Genomic DNA, 14108 nt, shown 5'->3' with positions numbered 1-14108 from the left:
AACATTTCTGTTTGTAGCAGTGACTGATATTTCTGTGATCTTTAGTGACAACCCAAGAGCATTTTATTTTAAGCAGGATCTGGAATGTTTTATCCACATCCTGTTTGGTTCATCTCCTCTGTTGAGTTTTTTTTCTCCACTTCCATTCCTAAATACCCAATTCAGCTCATCTGACCTATGAAATACCTACCACATCACATCTTGGAAGTGGCTCTGTTTCAGGGATGGCAGAAATTAACCCTCTCAGCTCCTTTCTGCAGAGTGAAAGAGCATAGAGGAAAATCGGAACCAGCTCTGAATTCATCTGTTTCATTGACTTGGAAGTTGGATTTATCCTGATTCCTTGACACAAGGGTGAAGCCACATTGCTGCTTCTGAGACTTGTCTCAGGCTTGATGGTCACATCCACAATGAGTGTATAACAACCTACTCACAATAACGAGCTGGTTACAGCTCTGTATTGATGCACAGTGACACAGATTCAGAGTTAAACGTTGGTCCTTGGTGTTCTTAGAAAGAAGAAAACTACCCAGCAGCTGGTGTATTAGTCACTTGAACTTTGCATATCCCCACTAACAGCAGTCCTAGCAAGTGTGGTAGAATGTGTCACCTCACTTGGGCAGCAGCAGGCAGAACATTTGACCTCCTTGCTACTTCCTGGTGGCCAAACTCTGGAAAGACAGAGGAGTCTCAGCTCACAGTTATTTTCAGCCCTTGCTAATACCACCACACTCCTTGGTACCCTGTTTGAAAGGGTCCACAGACTGGCTGGGGGCTTTCTAATAAGGTTATTTTTATTATTTTTATTTCTAAATTGAACAGAAACAGACCTAGAGGATGGAGCAGGAAGGGGCAAGAGAAGAAGAAGAGAGGAAAGAAGGCTTGATTGAGTTTTACGATTCCTTCAGGGAGATGTTTGAGTTCTTCTGCAAGAACACCACCATCCACGGCACCATCCGCCTGGTCTGCTCAGACAGCAACAGGATGAAAACAGCTTTTTGGACTCTGCTCTTACTCGCCAGCTTTGGCATGTTGTACTGGCAGTTTGCACTGATGTTCAGCCAGTACTGGGCCTACCCTGTCGTCCTGACCATGTCCATGCATTCAGAGCCCAAGATGTTTCCAGCCATCACCATCTGCAACCTGGACCCCTACAGGTAACTGGGCTTTCCCCCTTGGTCTTTAATCACAAGGGTTTGAGGATGGCTCAGCAACCCTACACCTGGAGCAGGCTGAAGGTAGAGGGAGGTGGAAAGGGACTGTTGTTCCTTCCAAACTGGTTTGAAGATAAGATCTTGTTGGGAATTGTGCAACAGCATGTAGCAGTTTATTTCATGCACTGAGTCAGAGTAGAGGGAACTCTACCTTGTGACTTGGTTGGAGCTGCTAACTGATTTTGTGCCCTGATAAAAAATCCTCCCCTGAAAACCACTCTGTGGATTCATTCCCAACTACAGCCTGAAACCTGGAATGGTGCTTGCTAGAGCTGATGGCACCAGGGGTTTGGTACCACAGGATGGCTTTAAGGGGAAGATATCACTTCCTTGGGAGCCTGTGTGGCTCTGCTTGCCCAGCAAGGCTCACCCAGCAGTGGCAGCTTATCAAGAAGCTTCAAACTACGTAGTAAAGGAATTATGTAATTTCCTTGGGGTAATTATTTAATTGGCTGACAGGAAGGCCAGTTGTGCAGCTGATGCTGCACAGCTACAAGTTCTGAGGTTTTCAGTGGAGGATCCAGCAGCTGGAAATTCAGCTACTGGAGCTGCTAAGAAATTAGTGTATTGAAGGTAGAAATGCTAAGGATGGGCACCATAATTGCTGAGTTTTCTCACACAGAGACCAGGAGAGTGGCCTTCCCATAGATACTGTGAGGGCAGATGAAATAAAGTGCTATCTAGAGAAATGTGGATGTCCACATGGGGCCAATACTCCTGTTCCTTGCAGGTTTGAAGTGGTCAGTGAGCATCTGGTTCAGCTGGATCGTATGGCAGCCAAATCAATTGCTTTTCTGTATGGCATCAACACCTCAGCCAGCTTCTTCCACGTGGATGAGAAAAACTTCCACATCAAGGACTTGTCGAGCCTAGGCAACGTCAGCAGATCTACCTTCAAGCTGAGCCAGAACTTCTCACTCTTAAGAATGCCTGACCACAGTAAGAGGTCAGGGAAGAGGCATTCCAGCGTGGGCTTCAGGCTGGTAAGCACGTGTCCTCTGAGGTTTTAACCTGGCTCAAGGCTCTGGCTGCTCCCCAAGGGACAGGGGACAAAGGGGAAACCTGCCAACAGGGCAGGATAGGGCCCATCCCACAGTACCTGAGCAAGCAAGCAGGGAAATCTCAGAGATGACATCCAGGTCCAGTCAAGAATCCAACTCACCAGGCAGGTTGGTGATGATGATGAGGCAGGTTTAAGATCAGGCCCCACAGCAAGGCAGGAGCACAGCAGAACCTCAAAGAGGGGCTGAAGACCCCAGGCTGAGCTTAAATGAGCTCCTGGGTAGAGGGTGTGGGTGGAGGTTCCAGGTGAGGCTGCTCAGGGCTGTTAAACTCTGACAGTGCACTCAGGGTCTTGACAAAGATCTCACAAGGTACAATCACACACACACAAAAAGAATAAAAAATAGTTTCAGTGCTGTGTAATGACAGCTTGGAGGCTGTTTCAAGAGAGTCCATCCCTGCCTCCAGCAGTTTGTGCTGATTGCTGGGATTCTTGTGAGGTGAAACAGTGACCCCAGTGATCTCACACAGCCCCCTCACTGGCACAGTCCTGACCAGCTCGGTGGAGAAGGGTGGGAGCAGGCTGTGGGAATCCTTGTACCCCTTCCTGCAGACACCCCAGCCAGCTAGGCTGAGCAGGTGAGCCTGGAAATAACAGAGAATCAAGGTGAGGAGCCCCTCAGTGCCTAAATGCTGTGGCACTGGGGGCACTGGACGTGCTGCAGGTGAACTAAAAGGTGGCAAGGAGAGCCCAGGAGGATGAACACAATAAATGTGTGGCTGTGGCTCTGGGGAAGAAAGCCAATGCTTCAGATTCCTCCTGCTGAGAACAGGGCTGGCGTAGCTCTAAGAGCAGAAGCTAGCAGAGGCTGATGTGGCTGGGAAAGTCAGCAATTTTTGCCTCCTTATTATTGTCCTGCCCTGTCCTGAGGTCCTCCAGCAGGCACACTTTCACCAGAACCTGGGGGTGTTCACCTGGCTGAGGCCTGAGTAAGAGCAAAGAAAGCCACTCAGGGCTTGGTTTGTGATTCATGGGTTGTGGAGGATTCTCACCAGCCCTGTCCTTCCCTCTCCCAAGCACTGAGGCTGCTTGTCTGCTCCCTTCTCCTGCATCTTTTCCCCTGCACTCACCATTCCCTGGACATGAAGCAGGAGGCCTCATTCAGCTTTAAGGAGAGGAGGTGCTTAGCACCTAGCAAGGTGACCTCCAGAGGTCCTTTCCATCCTCATTCTGCAAGTCTGTGATGACCAAAACAACCAGAGGCTTCACTTGCTGAAAAAACCAGAGGTTCCCCTGGATCCAGCCTTGCCTCCCCCCTGCTCTCTCCATCTCCTGGCTGTGCTGAGTGGCTCCCTCTCCTTCTCTTCCAGTGCAATGCCACGGGTGGGAGCTGCTTCTACAAGACCTATTCCTCTGGGATGGATGCCATCCTGGAGTGGTACAGGTTTCACTACATGAACATCATGTCCCAGCTACCAGTGATAATCAACATTTCTGACCACGAGGAGCAAATAGAAGACATGGTCTACTCCTGCCAGTACGATGGGGAGCCCTGTAGACCCAGGTACATCTCGAGGTGCTGACTGTGATTTCAGCAGAGCTCCAGGACTTTGGGGACTCAAAGTGAGCCTGCACTTTGAGGCAGTGCAGGGCACTGCCCCTCGTGGCATACTGCTGGGTTTGGCCCTTGTTGGAGAGCTGGCTGAGAGGAAGAACAACCCTGCATGGGGCTAGGGACCTAGAAATCAGGCTTGGAGCAGCCCCTGTCTCCAGGGAGCTCTTTCCCGTTGGCACTCCTCTACAGATAGACACACAAACCACATCCTCCATGGAAGTAATTACCCCTAAACCCCATCAAAATCTCTCTTCATTTCAGTGACTATGTCCACTTCCACCACCCAGTCTTTGGAAGCTGCTACACCTTTAACAGCCAGGGCACAGACTCCTTTTGGACAGCCACAAAACCAGGGATTCCTTACGGTATGTTGTCTGCCCATCTTCTTCCTTTTCAAGCAGGATATAATTTTAATTTTCAAGCAGAATATTATTACAGGTTTGGTAAGGCTGGTGCAGCTGCCACCTGACCACTCTCCAGATCTCTAAGGAAAAAGAATGGCTCCTGTGTGAGCTCAGACTCAATCAGGGCTGAGAATCCAAGATGTGATGGTGCTCCTAGTTTGGCCCAAAGTTGGTTGGTTTATGTTTCCCTTTCCTTTGATTCACAGGACTTTCCCTCATCCTGAGAGCAGAGCAGAAGGATCACATCCCACTCTTGTCCACAGTGGCAGGTGTGAAGGTGATGATACACAACCACAACCAGACCCCCTTCCTGGAGCACGAAGGCTTCGACATCAGACCGGGCATTGCAACCACCATTGGCATCCAGCAGGTCAGCCACTGCCTCAAGAGCTTTGCTGCTTCTCCTTCTCACTGCCAGACAAGGGGCTTGCAGGACTCCTGGGCTCACCTCTTCCCCCTGCACATAGATTCCCACAAGCCTCTTTTCTCTCTTGGCTGTGCTCAGGTTTCCAAGGGTAAACCAAAATTGTTCCAAATGTGCACGTGGCCTTTTGGTCCTCAGTGTGCTGGGGCTGGATTTGGTTTACACCTCTTGCATCTCACTCCAGCTCTACACAGGGGTCCAAAGATTATTAGACCAAAGATTCAGAAACAATTTGGTTATTTGGGTAATGACAGGACTGGGGGGAATGGGGCAAAGCTGGCAGTGGGCAGATTCAGGCTGGATGTGAGGAAGAAGTTCTTCCCCATGAGAGTGGTGAGACCCTGGAATGGGTTGCCCAGGGAGGGGGTTGAGGCCCCATCCCTGGGGGTCTTTAAGGCCAGGCTGGAGGAGGCTCTGGGCAGCCTGATCTAGTGGGAGGTGTCCCTGCTCATGGCAGAGGGGTTGGAACTGGGGGATCCTTGTGGTCCCTTCCAGCCCTGACAGATTCTGATCTGTTTTAGCAGAAGACTATAGAGCCCTAATGGCTCAATGGTTGGACTTGATGATCTTAAAGGTCTCTTCCAACCTAAAGGATTCTGTGATTCTATGATTTGGGCACGAGGAGTTCTGCTTGTCAGCTGAAGCAAGAGGACTGACCACGTGCCCTCTCCTGCCTTTGCCCTGTTGTGTACAGGTTTCATTAGCCAGGTATAGCTCAGCAGCTCCCCTAGATTGCTCCACTTCCTGACCTGTGCAGGATGCTCCATCCAGTTCCCTTTGGCTGGTGATGGCTAGGGCCAATTAAAGCTCCTAATCACTCAGGCCACTCTTCTGTGTCCACAGGACGAGGTGAATCGCCTGGGTGGCAATTATGGCAAGTGCACCACTGATGGCAGTGATGTGGATGTTAAACTCCTGTACAACAACTCCTACACCCTGCAGGTACTGGCAGGGCTCCTGGCTGAGGCCCCAGCTCCTTCAGAGGGGATGAACAACAAACAAGTCATACCTTGGCCTCCAGAGGGCTTTTACAAAGCAGTGGATTTGTTGCTGGAGAGAGGAGGCAGATCCGTGCCCCTCCTGAAAAGAAGCTCCCAAAGAGGATGTTGTAACTTGGAATGGGCTTTAGTGAGTGGGAGATGCTCAGAGCCAGGCACTGGGGCTCTTCCCTCTTCCTAACACAAGAGAGAACAGGCAGTGAGCCAGCCAAGGCAGCTGGGCTCACCTAGTAGGACACTCTTGGTCCATCAGGTCTTTATTTGTGCAAGCAGCTCCTCCTGCCTCTAGACTTTTGGGCTATTTAAGTGGGATATTACTGGGCATAATGAAAGAGGGAGCTGGAGGAAATTGTACCTTGCTGAGTTCAGGAGGGTTCTCAGAGGTACAGACAGGGAATGAGAAGTGGAAACCTTCTGCACCAGCAAGCTCTGGTGACTTTCTGCAGTTCCAAAATCCCTGGGTTGGCTCTTGGCAGCTGCATGCTGCAGACTGAAGGTTTGGGCACTGGAGAATTTGTGGCTTATCCAGCTTTTCACACCTCCTTTCTTTTCCAGGCTTGTTTGGATTTCTGCTTTTCACACTTTTTGGCTGTGGCTACTACTACTACCCACTGCCTCCTGGGGCTGAATACTGTGACTACAACAAGCAGCCTGCCTGGGGTAAGAGCAGAGGATTGCTGTCTCCTTGGCCATGGGGACACCCTCCACTGGTTCCATGGCTCCATAGATTGCTGCCCTTCTCCTTTGTGCCCATTTCCCACCTAGACTATCATCTCCTGACTGACTCCAGCCAGATGGCCAACACCTTCCTGGCTATTTGCATGGGTATCAAATTAGTGCATGAAAAATCTTGATGCTGTCAAGCACCTCTTTATTAACACCATTGATCTAGGGTTAAGTTCTGCCACAGGACCAGTGGTGGTGGTGTAAGACAAAGCTTTGAGTAGATTCTCTTGGGTTTCTGGCTGGGCTATCCTCAGCAGATCCACAAGGAAGGCACTTGCCTCCAATGCAGGTGTTTAGTTCCCATCTGGAACCATTCCAAAGTGAGAGTGAGGCAAAACCTGACCTGAGGGAGGATCCAGTGATGCTTGGAAGGCCACCTGAGGGCAGGGGTTGTGGCAGACTTCCACTTGGTAGCCTCTGATTTCCCCAGGAAGTGCCTGAGGATGTTTCTCCCATTTCTTTCACCAGGTCACTGCTTTTACCAGCTCTACAACAGGCTCAGAAATCATCACCTCAATTGTTTTGACCAGTGCCCCAAGCCCTGCAGGTAGGTCACTCTCCTGGTTTGGGGTAGAACCCCAAATTCTGGGGTAGAATTGTTTTAATCTCACTGAAATATTTTATGAACCCCAAACCAAACTGTGTCATTTTCCACCCTATTTTACTTTTCTTCATCCCCCTTTTTTATTGTAGGCCAGTTTCAAAAAGAAAAGACATCATTTCAAAGCAAAATATAAAATACTTTGGTTTTGAATGCAGCAAAGAAAAGTTGTCAGGATTTTTAAACCCTTCTAGTTTTCCTCCTGACCTGAAATGTTTCCAGACAACCTCTGGTTTTATTTTCTAAGCTGCTTTACAAAGGTTTTTCCAGGGTTATCCAGAGCTGCCCTTAGAACTTCTGGTTTGGGCAAGTAGTTACCATTGTTCAACTTCTTCATGCCTTCACTTTTAAATGCCAAGAGTCTCAGTGATCATAATCTCCCTTTTTATCTCATCAGGGAATCACTGTACAAGGTGTCTGCTGGGACAGCTAAGTGGCCATCAGTGAAATCTCAGGTAGTCCATAGAGACAACTGCTGTGTTTAGGGGGGGACTGTATTTACTGGGGCTGCTGGGGCATTAAACTTCAGGGTGAAAACAATGACTGAGCAGCAATGAAAGTGGCAAATAACACAAACTGGTCCAAAACCTGGGCCCAAGGGACTGATCCTGCAGTTGAGATGCCAGGCTAAGAGGCTAGGGAGGTACATTCAGTGCCAGTTCTAAGCCAAACTTCCTTCAGACCTCAAGCAATTCACCTCTCTGCCTTAGTTCCCACCTACAGCCTGGTGCTAATGACTTTCTGCTTCCAGTGGGTGTTGTGGTGCAGCAACTCACTCATTACTCTTGGTGAGGTGCTGCAGGGCTGCAGTGGAAGCTCTGTGAGTCAGGAGATGACCTCTTGCCATTTCCCAGGCTCTAAAGTTAAATGGGCATTGAGGCTGTATGACCAGCTAATTAATCCCTGTGTAATAGGGGATGATGTACACTTAAATACAGCCAATGCATTTTAAAAGAGCAAATTATTTGGTGGGGTTAAAGGCAGAATTTAAGACCCAGATCACTACACCCCTCAAATATCAGTGTATATTTCCTGGCTCTTCTGGCAAATACAGCAGCTAGTTGATAGCTACCACTAAATGTCATCCACCAGCCAATTACATCCTTTGTTATTCTTTACAATGAGCATTTTGTTGCTTATAAAATATTCAACATGCAAAACCTGAGGAGAGAGGGTTGGCCATAACACACACACACGTTCTCTGCTGCAGGACTGGATCCGCCAGGCTCTGAGGCATCAGAATGGATATAACTCCACCAGCAACAGGTTAGTCCCTGGGGGAAGGTGCTCCTGTTCAAACTCTGCATGAACTCCATCATAGAATCATAGAATCATAGAATCCTTTAGGTTGGAAGGGACCTCCAAGATCATCAAGTCCAACCATTGAGCCATTAGGGCTCTAAAGCCCTCTGCTAAAACAGATCAGAATCTGTCAGGGTTGGAAGGGACCACAAGGATCCCCCAGTTCCAACCCCTCTGCCATGAGCAGGGACACCTCCCACTAGATCAGGCTGCCCAGAGCCTCCTCCAGCCTGGCCTTAAAGACCCCCAGGGATGGGGCCTCAACCACCTCCCTGGGCAACCCATTCCAGGGTCTCACCACTCTCATGGGGAAGAACTTCTTCCTCACATCCAGCCTGAATCTGCCCACTGCCAGCTTTGCCCCATTCCCCCTACTCCTGTCATTACCCAAATAACCAAATTGTTTCTGAATCTTTGGTCTAATAATCTTTGGACCCCTGTGTAGAGTTGGAGTGAGATGCAAGAGGTGTAAACCAAATCCAGCCTGAATCTGCCCACTGCCAGCTTTGCCCCACTCCCCCTAGTCCTGTTGTTACTTGAGATCCTAAAAAGTCCCTCCCCAGCCATCCCTGTGGGATTGGTAGGTGCTGGACTGGAAAGGGAGGACAAGAGATGGGTCAGCCACTGAATTTCCCACCTTTCCTCACAGCACTGTAAGAGAGGCAGTTTCTACAAGCTTTTCCCAAGCTCATGTTAAACACCCTCAGGAAGAAAGCTTGAATGAGTGGTGAGACCCACTGGCCAGCTATGAGCCAACACTGAGACCAGAATGTCCACCAGGGGAACGACACATGGACATCCCCCCAGGGCTAACCTCTCCCTTTCTCCAACACAGGAAGGATATTGCCAAGGTGACCATCTTCTACCAGCAGCTGAACTACCAGTCTGTGAACGAGTCTCCTTTGCTCTCAGTAGGTTCCACGACCTCACCTCAAAACCTTGTTACCTCTCATGAGCCGTGGTGTGCTCTGCAGGGTTGGAGGGAGGGTTATTCACAGCCCCCAAGGTGTAAGGGAGGATTATTTTTGAGGAAGAGCCTTGAAAGGGTCACATTTTCCACAATCACACAAAATTAACCCCCCAAATTTCAAGCAGCTAGCTGGCCTGCTGGCAATAGGCAAGAATTTCCCCTTCCCAGAGGTCTGCTGTGTTTGGTAAACACAACCTTTGGTTCTTTCCACAGGAGAACCTGCTTCTGTCCAGCATGGGAAGCCAGTGGAGCCTCTGGTTTGGATCCTCGGTGTTGTCTGTGGTGGAAATGTTTGAGCTGCTCATAGATACACTTGTCTTGTCTCTCCTCTTCTGCTACCAAAGGTTCAGGGCAAAGAAGACATTGAAGGTAGCTCACACTCCTACCATCTCGAGTGTCAGCTTGACCCTAGAAAACTACCGAGTTGTGCAAGAGGCAGCTGGGGAGGGGGATGGCTCCACCCCTCCTCCCCCTTCTGGAGTGGCTGTTGCCATGGACAATAACAGTGACCTGCATCCTCACCCACTCTCCAGCAAGGTGGGAAGGCCAGAGCTTTGCCCAGAGGTGGTGCTCAATGGCTTTAGACACACACAGGACAGCTCTTTGGGTGGGCACCCCAACAGCTGAGGGTCTGGTTGTGTGCACAGAGAAGTGGGAGACCTCAAACTCCCCCAGGGCTCAGGTGCTGTCAGAAATATCTGTCAACAGAACCATTCTGGCACCTCAACACCACACTGCTGAGCTTGGCAATCCTCCTCCAGCTCTTACCAGCCCATTATTAATCCATCCCTGTGCCCTGGATTCAGGCTTCACACAATGTTCTTTTGTTCCTAATGAGTATCTGGGGAGGGGAAAACTACTTGTACTGTCTGGGGCAGCTGATGAGGTCTCATAAAAGCCTGTTCCTGCCTTTTAGCTTTGAAATCCTTGTGAGGAAATCAGCCCAGTGGCTTCAGACAGGCCCATCTACATTTCACAAACATATCCAAGAGGCAAGTCAGCCTGGCTGGTGATGGAAAGACCTCCAGTGGAGGCTCCTGTCAGTCAGGGGTGTCCTGAGGAGGGCAGAGCACCAGTCACCAGAGATTGCAGCCCTGCTTCCAAACCCCCCATCTGCCCTGGACCTGGCACTGCTGCGTTTTGAGGACCATGCACAGAATGCTGCTGCTGAGATGCTTTTAAACTTTACCCAGATTATTTCAAACGAGACTTAGGAGCTTAAAGGGAAGAGAAGGAAGGGGTTGATAGCTTGGTTTGTGTCCCAGAGGAAGCATCTGATTTATTTAGGAGATGAAAACAATGCTGCGTTTTTGTTGCAGCCTGTTTATAAATAGAGAAGTTGTGATGTTAATATTTGACAGTAACTTATGTGTACATAAAAGGTTTATTTTTGATGATGGTGTTTGCACAGGAGCATTTTACTCTGTTATAATCTTGTTTGTGACTTTCTGCAGAAAACAAGAGGTAACAAGAAATCAATGAGCTTTGTTTTGTAAGGTTTTTAAATAATAAAATGCTCTGAATCCAGACTAAGACTGGCAGTGGAGTTGGTGGTTTGCCTTCAGCTGGTGTTTGGGGTTGTTCCTGCCTAATTGTTGGCTCTGGAAAAGTGTTTTTCAAAGCCCAGACCTTAATTCCAGAAGCCTAAACACACAGAGCCAAATCATGAAAAGAGTTTTGCTTCCAGACACAGAGGTGGAAGCTCACAGCCTGCTGACACCACTGGAAACCAAACACGAAGGTGCTTTTGAAAGTCTCACTTTTTTGGCTTGATTTCTCTGTCATTCCCAAGGAGAAGCTGGAGAGGTGGAGCAGCCCCAGCTGGATTGTGCTGTGGCACAGCAGGCAGGTCCCAGTGACCAGGGAGGTGTGGGCTCCAGGGCAGTGGGGGGCTCAGCCTTCCCTCTGGGTCTCTGCACTGGGAAATGAGGCTTCTGTACTGCCTGGCAAGAGTGATTTCTGTGCCATACTGTAGTCTGGGTGACCCTGTTGGGAGAGGAGACCATGAAAACAAAAAGCACTAAGGACAAGAAAGAGAGGAAAGGAATTAGATGTCCCTTGGGGAGCCAAAATTCACGTGGATGCCATGCAGTCACTGCTGAAAGATGCCAGTGCCTCAGGTATACACCCACATGGACATGTGCACACATGTGCACTTGGCTCTCAGAGCCCCTCTCAGAGTCCCCAGACCTGGTACCACTGGTACCTAATGGGAAGGTTAAGGGTTAAGGAAGAGGAAATTGGTGGAAGAACCTTTCTAGGGCTCCCAGTGCACCAAGAGTGTCACTGCAGGCTTCTGCTGGGTGTGATGATTTCCAGGAGAAGGCAGTTCTGGGGCAGAGGCGTGCAGGACCAAGGACCAGGTGGCAATGTCTGCCTGCTGGTCAGATCTGGAAGGAGGATGTGGCAATGTGAGACAGGGATCTCTCCCCAGGGGTGTGTGCTGCAGTTCACACACGTGCAGGCCCAGAGGAGCAAGGGGTGTTGCAAGGCAGGAGAGGCCCTGGCAGCACGGGGTGTGGGTGGGCAACGTCCATGGGCAGGATGGAGACACAGGACTGGAAGGGGAAAAAGGTGTGGGGGTCACTGTGGAGAGGGAGATGGGGAAAATTGGCCTCACCTCTGCTGGTGCCACCTTCAGCAGAGTGACAGAATGGTTTCTGAGCTAGTGGAAGAATGAGAGGTGGCCAGTCTGAAGGTAGCTCAGAGCAGCCTTCTCAGAGGGTGTGGGCTAATTTTCAGCTTAGTAGCTACCTCTTTGTTACAGAACATTCCCATAGCCTGCTGGAGTTGAGAAACACAAATTCTTCACTAGAGTCATACCTCAGTGCCTGTGATACCATCACTGAAACTCTTGTCCTGTGTGCAGCTCCTTGTGCCTCAGCTGCTCATTTCCAGCAAGGAGCCAAAGCTGAGGCACAAATGGGGGTCGCTGTTAAACCCAGAACCCCACAGCAATGACACAGAAAGGTCTGAACCCAGAGCCCCAGCTCCCTCCTCAGGCTGCCAGGCGATTGCTCTGCCCCCATGGAAAGCTCCTGTGAGAGCTGCTCCTTGGCCAGAAACTCAAGCTAAGCAGCAGGAAAGGCAGCAGGTCGCTTGGGGTCCCTTCCCTGGGTGGCAAGCTCTTCTCCAGAGGGCTGCCAGCAGTCCAAGGGGCAGCTGCTCTCCTGCAGACCCACCCCCCTGAGCCCTGAGCCACTGCCCAGTTTGTTTAGCTTCCTCTTTTCAAGCCATAAACCTGTGCCAGAAAAATTTCCTATTTTAACCTTTCTCATAGTAAAGTGCTTCACTGGCTGGAGGAGATCTAGAATCAGACAGAACGAGGAAATATGTGTGAATTAAAAACAACCCCACCACAACTCCTGTCTTTATTCTCAGCTGACAGATCCTCTTGGCATGGGAGATTTTTGTCACTCCCACCTTTTAAAAATAAAATACCTTTCTTCTGCCACAGGATCTAGCACATGGCAGCATGTGAGAGTTCCTACAGATCATCCTGCCAGTGCTCTTTGTTACGTCGTGGTGCCTACACCTGTAGAGTCCACACACAACCTTTTAGTGGGTTTGGTAACTAGGACATACAATAATAAAAATGCCAAGTATAACTCTGAAATCTGAGCCCCCCAGAGAGGACAACTCTCCTGCCAGTGAGATGCACAAGCAGCAGGAGAGCAAGATCCCCTGAGGGGAAGAGCTGGAGTCTGTTGCCAGGATTGCTTGTGCAGTCCCCATGGAGAGGGGTTCATCTCCTGGTCCATGCCCACCCAAGTATCCCAGAGCGTGGCAGAGGTGTCTTAAAAGGTGAGTCACACAGCAAAATGAAGTGTTTTGCCAAAGGTTTCTCAGGGGACTGGTTGGGATAAGGAGCCTTGTGGCTTGTTGGTGTCCCTGGTGGCCTTTGTCCTGTGAGAGGATGGGGGGTGTGCATGTGGGGTCACAGGGAATCACATCCCGTGGCCAGTGCTGGCTGTTCAGGAGCAGCCTGGTCCAGTGACACCCCCACGAGAGATTCTGCAGCATCCACTTCTCCATTTTCTGAGCCCTTCAGACTTGGTCTCTTCCCAGCAGCACGAAGCTGTGCCCATAGCTGAACACCTGCACCAGTGGCACCAGTGCTGCTGGCTGCAGGGGACTGAAGGGGGAGAGTTCCCCAGGCAGGGAGGGCACCAAGAGCTGCAAGATCAGCTCCTCAGTTCAGATTGCACCCAGGCACCTCAGGCATGGGACCTACAGCTGCAGTCTGGATGCAAACCTCTTCTGGAGTTGCCCCTGGAAGGTCTCTCCTCTTCCTGGGCAGGACTCACAAGCAGGTCCCAGGGAGAACACAGGTTGCTGGTAGAAGCCCATCTGAGCAGAGAGTCTTCACTAGCTGAGCTCAGCTGGCCTGTGGCACCTGCCCAGGTGCTTCTGCTCTTCCTGGAGCTCAGCAGCTCCCAGCTGGACCTTCCAGCAGAAGGTCTTGGCAGCAGCAGGGAGGCAGGGGGCTATCTGCACGAGTGGCTGAAGTGCAGGCTCCTCCTTTTCAGTTTCTCAGGGTTGTTTGAAGCCATGTGAGAGAACTCCCAGAAGATGTCCAGGTAGGTAGCATCTCCTGTAAAAAATACACAGGAAGAGGCATTAGTCCCAGAGTTTTTGCTTTGCCTTGCTTTTGATACTCCCCACCCGTGGAGATCATGGCCCCTTGGGACTCATGACTTGCATGAGGATGTTAGAGACAGCTCTACATGGGATGGAGGGACAGAGCCCAGCTCTTTAGCCTCACACTGCCCCAGGGGGGTCTGCTTTGGCTTTCCAGTCCTTTTTAATAACAACAGGGTTATTCATGAGCTTGTGCATAGAATCCTGCTC

General features: G+C 50.2%; 1 protein-coding gene across 1 annotated transcript; it reads left to right on the top strand.

The window, feature by feature from the left end:
• Positions 1 to 837: 837 nt before the first annotated feature.
• SCNN1D (sodium channel, non-voltage-gated 1, delta subunit) lies at positions 838 to 9884 on the top strand. Its single transcript, XM_008949852.1, is given in 13 exon segments — positions 838 to 1157; positions 1945 to 2197; positions 3588 to 3781; positions 4094 to 4197; positions 4443 to 4606; positions 5504 to 5602; positions 6214 to 6241; positions 6244 to 6318; positions 6853 to 6931; positions 7383 to 7440; positions 8196 to 8251; positions 9123 to 9198; positions 9471 to 9884. Coding segments are annotated over 13 exon segments (1920 nt in total).
• The last annotated feature ends 4224 nt before the right edge of the window (positions 9885 to 14108 follow it).

This window comes from Merops nubicus, unplaced genomic scaffold (assembly GCF_000691845.1).
Source record: "Merops nubicus isolate BGI_N331 unplaced genomic scaffold, ASM69184v1 scaffold6041, whole genome shotgun sequence".
Classification (NCBI taxonomy): domain Eukaryota; kingdom Metazoa; phylum Chordata; class Aves; order Coraciiformes; family Meropidae; genus Merops; species Merops nubicus.
This window is presented reverse-complemented; position numbering and strand designations above follow the sequence as displayed.